This window comes from Sapajus apella, unplaced genomic scaffold (assembly GCF_009761245.1).
Source record: "Sapajus apella isolate SASKATOON/1434 unplaced genomic scaffold, GSC_monkey_1.0 scaffold42, whole genome shotgun sequence".
NCBI lineage: Eukaryota > Metazoa > Chordata > Mammalia > Primates > Cebidae > Sapajus > Sapajus apella.
Window position 1 is genome coordinate 630,067 of NW_022436982.1, and position 4,974 is coordinate 635,040.

Below are 4,974 nucleotides of genomic sequence, written 5' to 3' on the forward strand. Positions count from 1 at the left end.
GTGCTGGGATTACAGGCTTGAGCCACCGCGCCCGGCCTTTTAAATTTTTTTATAGAGACAAGATCTCACTGTGCTGTCAGAGCTGGTCATAAACTCCTGAGCGGAAGTAATCCTTCTGCCACAGCCTTCCAAAGTCTGGCCCTGAGGAAAGTCTTAATGGCATTCTAAGGATCTCAGATTTAGGTTAAGGGGAGTCATTGGATGTTTTTTGTTTTTGAGATGGAGTTTGACTCTTGTTTCCCAGGCTGGAGTGCAATGGCACGATCTGGGCTCACTGCAGCCTTCGCCTCCTGGGTTCAAACGATTCTCCTGCCTCAGCTTCCCAAATAGTTGGGATTACAGGTGCGTCCTACCATGCCTGGCTAATTTGCGTAATTTTAGTAGAGACAGGGTTTCACCGTGTTGGCCTGACTGGTCTTGAACTCCTGACCTCAGGTGATCTGCATGCGTTGGCCTCCCAAAGTGCTGGGATTACAGGCATAAGCCACCGCACCAGGCCCATTGGATGTTTTTTAGTTGGGGACTGGCATTGGAAGATTTCCATTTTTAGTAAGATGACTCTGCTTACAATATAAAGAATAATTTTGATACCGGCATTGCCTGAAGGCACAAAGACTAATTGTGGTTATCCAGGGAGAAGTGATGAGTGAGGAAGCAAAGGAAGGAGCCAGCTCTAAGAATATTTAGTAGATAGTTTGGGCAGGACTAAGATGATGGAAATGAGGGAAAAAGGAGTAACCTAGGATAAAATCCACACTTGAGTGACAGGGCAGATAATGGTAGCATTAGGAAAGTGAGCAATTTGAGAAGCAAGGTAATTTGTTTTGGGCATATGGAGTTTAAAATGCTTGTGGGCTGGCCGGGCGTGGTGGTTCACATCTGTAATCCTAGCACTTTGGGAGGCCAAGGTGGGTGGATCACCTGAGGTCAGGAGTTCATGACAGCCTGGCCATCAAGGTGAAGCCGCATCTTTTAAAAAAAAAAAAAAAAAAAAAAATGCTTGCGGGCTGTATCAGCAATGATGCCAGTTAGGCAGGGAGTCTGCTGCTCTCAGGTGGTTGTCAGTTTGGGAGTGATTTGTTCCCCTCTTCCCCCTGCTTCCACTCAGTCTCTGTCTGACACTCTTCTAGCTATTCCTCTCTCTGTCTCTAATAAACATATATGATATATATTTAAATATAAAGTATATATGTACATTTAAATATATATTATATATATTTATATACATATTCAGTGTAATGCCCTTGCCCAAGGTGTCGGACACGGTGGTAGAGCCCTGCAATGCCACCCTCTCAGTCCACCAGCTCGTAGAAAACACAGACGAGACCTTTTGCATTGATAATGAAGCTCTCTAAGACATCTGCTTCTGAATCCTAAAGCTGCCTACACCCACCTATGATGACCTGAGCCGCCTGGTGTCTGTACTGTAAGTGGGGTCACTACCTGCCTGAGCTTCTGGGGCCGGCTCAATGGCCGTGAACATGGTCCTATTCCCCCGTTTGCACTTCTTCACGTCTGGCTTCGGCCTGCTGACCATCCAGGACAGCCAGCAGTACTGAGCCCCGACAGTGCCTGAGACCACCCAGCAGATGTTTGATGCCAAGAATATGTTGGCTGCCTGTGACCCCCTCTGTGGCTGCTACTTAACAGCAGCTGCCATGTTCAGGGGCCATATGTCCATGGAGGAGGTTGATAAGTAAATGCTTTATCTCTAAAACAAGGATAACAGCTACTTTGTTGATTGAATCCCCCACAAGGTGAAAACAGCTGTCTGTAACATCCCATCCTGAGTGCTAAAGATGTCTGCCACGTCATTGGCAACAACACAGCCATCTGGGATCTGTTCAGGTGCCTCTAGGAGCAGTTCAGTCATGTTCTGGTACAATGCCTTCCTGCACTAGTACATGGGCAATGCATGGACGAGATGGAGTTCACTGAGGCTGTGAGCAACATGAACGTGTCCAAGTACAGGATGCCACAGCCAAGGAGAAGAGAGAGTTTGAGGAGTGGTCCTATGAGAAGGTGGCTTAGAGCCTTCTGTTACTGAGTAAAGGGAAGAAGTGGTGTGAACTCTTTATTCACCCACAGTCTGTTCTGTAATACCCATGTATCACATGTCTGTGTGTGCACTTGCTGTTCTTCATGTCTTGACATCACAGCTCTAAAGACACACCAATGAAAGCAAAGTGAAAAAACCATATAGTATATAAAAACATATATACATAAAACATTATATATTTGCTTGCTTGAGACAGGTCTTGCTGTTTTGCCCAGGCTGGGCTCAAATTTGTGATCCTTATGCCTCAGCCTCCTGAGTATCTAAGTAGTTGGGACTACAGGCACTTGCCACGTTGTCCACCTCCTTTTTATATTTTAATCTTAAGACTCACCTGGTTTCTCCTTTCATTGATCTTCTGTGCAACTAGCAGGTTTATTTATGTAAAGGTCTGACTTGTTTTGGCTTCACCATGAGAATTGCTGACAGGATTTTATTTCACCCTTAGGCTATAAGGTATAAATATTAGGGCAGAGATTATTTCTCTTGTTCTTAGCTGTGTTCATAGGACTTAGAACAGTACTGGCAAATGAGTGCCTTAACGAATGAACTGTTGAATCACATGAGTTTGACTCCTACACAGACTGTCCTTTCTCTAAAAGTTATCTTTTCCATAAAGCATTCTCTAAGTTGAATCTTGGAGGGTAAAGAGGTGGAAGAGAGCCTTTCAGGCAGAGGTAGCAGAAAGAGCAAAGGCAGGGAGGCATAGAAGCGAATGGGATGTGTGTATATAGAGAGCAGCCATGAGATACTAATAATTCTTCCTTGTCATATGTCTCTGGTCATTTCAGAAAACTTAGTAATATTACTAGGTATATTAATAGCCATGATGTATTCTGGGAATTGTGTTTTGTTTACAAGTTTCTGTGCATGGTTAGGTGAGGATTCAATGTATAAAATATGCGCAAACTGACAGAAAACTGACCGTGTTGGTCTTGCTCTTTGTGTCTGTGGTCTAATACAAGGCCTCTTTGGAAACCTCTGAAACCCAGGCAGAACTTTGTAATCTGTGTTCGTGTACTTTCTAATCAGTGTTCATGTAGTATATTATTCCTGTCTCTATTATTGTGTTATATTGACTTATTTGCATGTTTTATTTCATTAGTAGCCCTGACCATGCCTTTAATAATTCCCAGAGTCTGACATGTAATAGACATTAACTAAATATTGACGAACAGTTGAACAAATGGATGTTAATACCCTGTATTGGGCACATTAATTGGAACTATGTTCAGCTTTTATGTCCATTTTTTTCTTGTAGCTATTTGTAGTAGATGTCCAGACAAGCCAGATCACCAAGATCCCCATTCTGAAAGACCGGGAGCCTGGAGGTGTGACCCAGCAAGGCTGTGGTATCCATGCCATTGAACTGAATCCTTCTAGAACACTGCTAGCCACTGGAGGAGACAACCCTAACAGTCTTGCCATCTATCGACTACCTACACTGGATCCTGTGTGTGTAGGAGATGTAAGTTTTTCCCATAGTTGTAGTTGGAGGGAGCCTTGTTTTTAAATGGGTCTCAGTGGTTAACATGGACTCTCCTCTCAGCAGCCCACCTGGGAGCGGGTTGTTTCCTCTAGATTTCTGTTGACTCTAGGGACGGTGGGGCTGAAATATGGAGGTATAGGTCTCAGAGTGGGGACTGGACTCCCCATAGGGCCCAGTGTGTGTTAGATAAAGGGGCAAGCAGCACACCTCAGAGGCCAACAATAGTGAGTTGCTGTTTGAATCCATAGTGTCCACATAGTTCCCACTGCCCATAGTCAGAGAGTAGCAGAGTTTACTAAGTCATCCATTCATTCATCAGGCATTTATTGAGTCTTCTATGGCCAGGCATTGTTTGAGACATGATTTGAGACACAGAAGCGAACAGAACAGATAAAGCCCCTGTCCTCTTGAAGCCTGTTCTAGTGGAGAGTGACATATAAACTAAAATATAAACCGTATAAACTAATACCAGTAATATGTCAGAGTGTGATAAGTGCCATGGAGAAGAATAAAGACAGCATAAAGGGACTGAGGGTGAGGTGGAGGATGCTGTATCAGAAGATAGAGGAAGTTTCATTGATAGGATGATACTTGAACAGGGAGACTTAAAGGAAATGAGGGCACAGCCATGCAGACGTCTAGATGTCTGGAGGAAGAGAGTTCCAGATAGAAGATGGGACCCAGAGGTAGAAGGAAAGAGCTATGTGTCCACTACCCACAGTAGTGCCAATTTCATTCCAGCTTTAAGCTCCTTAAGATAGGTAAAGATTGTGTGGTCATGCTTTATGGGTTGAGAGATCAGAGTTGTAATTTTTACAAAAGTATTTTCAGTCTGACTTGTATGCTTCTCTAGAGAGTTCATTACAATCCTTATTTCACTAATTTCTTGTTTTCCTTCCTGTACCTGTTACTCCCTGCTCTCCAAGGATGGACACAAGGACTGGATCTTTTCCATTGCATGGATCAGCGACACTATGGCAGTGTCTGGTAAAGTTGCTGTTTTATAGGGAGATTTTGGTATGGCAGGGATCTGGGGGCTAGAGATTGAAAAGGGATAGTAGCGTGACAGGATACAGCCCAGCTGGGCATTGTGGCTCACGCCTATAATCCCAGTACTTTGGGAGGCTGGGGTGTGTGGATAACTTGAGCCCAAGAATTCAAGACCAGGCTGGGCAACATATGAGACCCCGTCTCTACAAAAAAAATTTTTTTTTAATTAGCTGAGTTGTACTGCATACCCATTGTCCCAGCTACTCAGGAGGCTGAGGCAGGAGTTATTGCTTGAGCCCAGGAGATCCAGGCTACATCAAGCTGTGATTGTGTCACTCCACTCCAGCCTGCATGACAGAGAGTGACCCTGTAGAATAATAATGTTTTATTTAGTGTAAAAGTGATACATATTTATTCTAAGAAATCCTACTGCCTCAGC

General features: G+C 44.0%; 1 protein-coding gene across 1 annotated transcript in view; it reads left to right on the forward strand.

Annotated features, from left to right (window-relative positions):
* Positions 1–4,974, forward strand: part of DCAF12 (DDB1 and CUL4 associated factor 12) — a 41,710-nt gene that overhangs the window by 20,442 nt on the left and 16,294 nt on the right. Inside the window, exons 3-4 of the mRNA XM_032300020.1 lie at positions 3,318–3,524; positions 4,472–4,532. Of these exons, the coding sequence (XP_032155911.1) occupies positions 3,318–3,524; positions 4,472–4,532 (268 nt within the window). The remainder of the gene's footprint in view (positions 1–3,317; positions 3,525–4,471; positions 4,533–4,974) is intronic.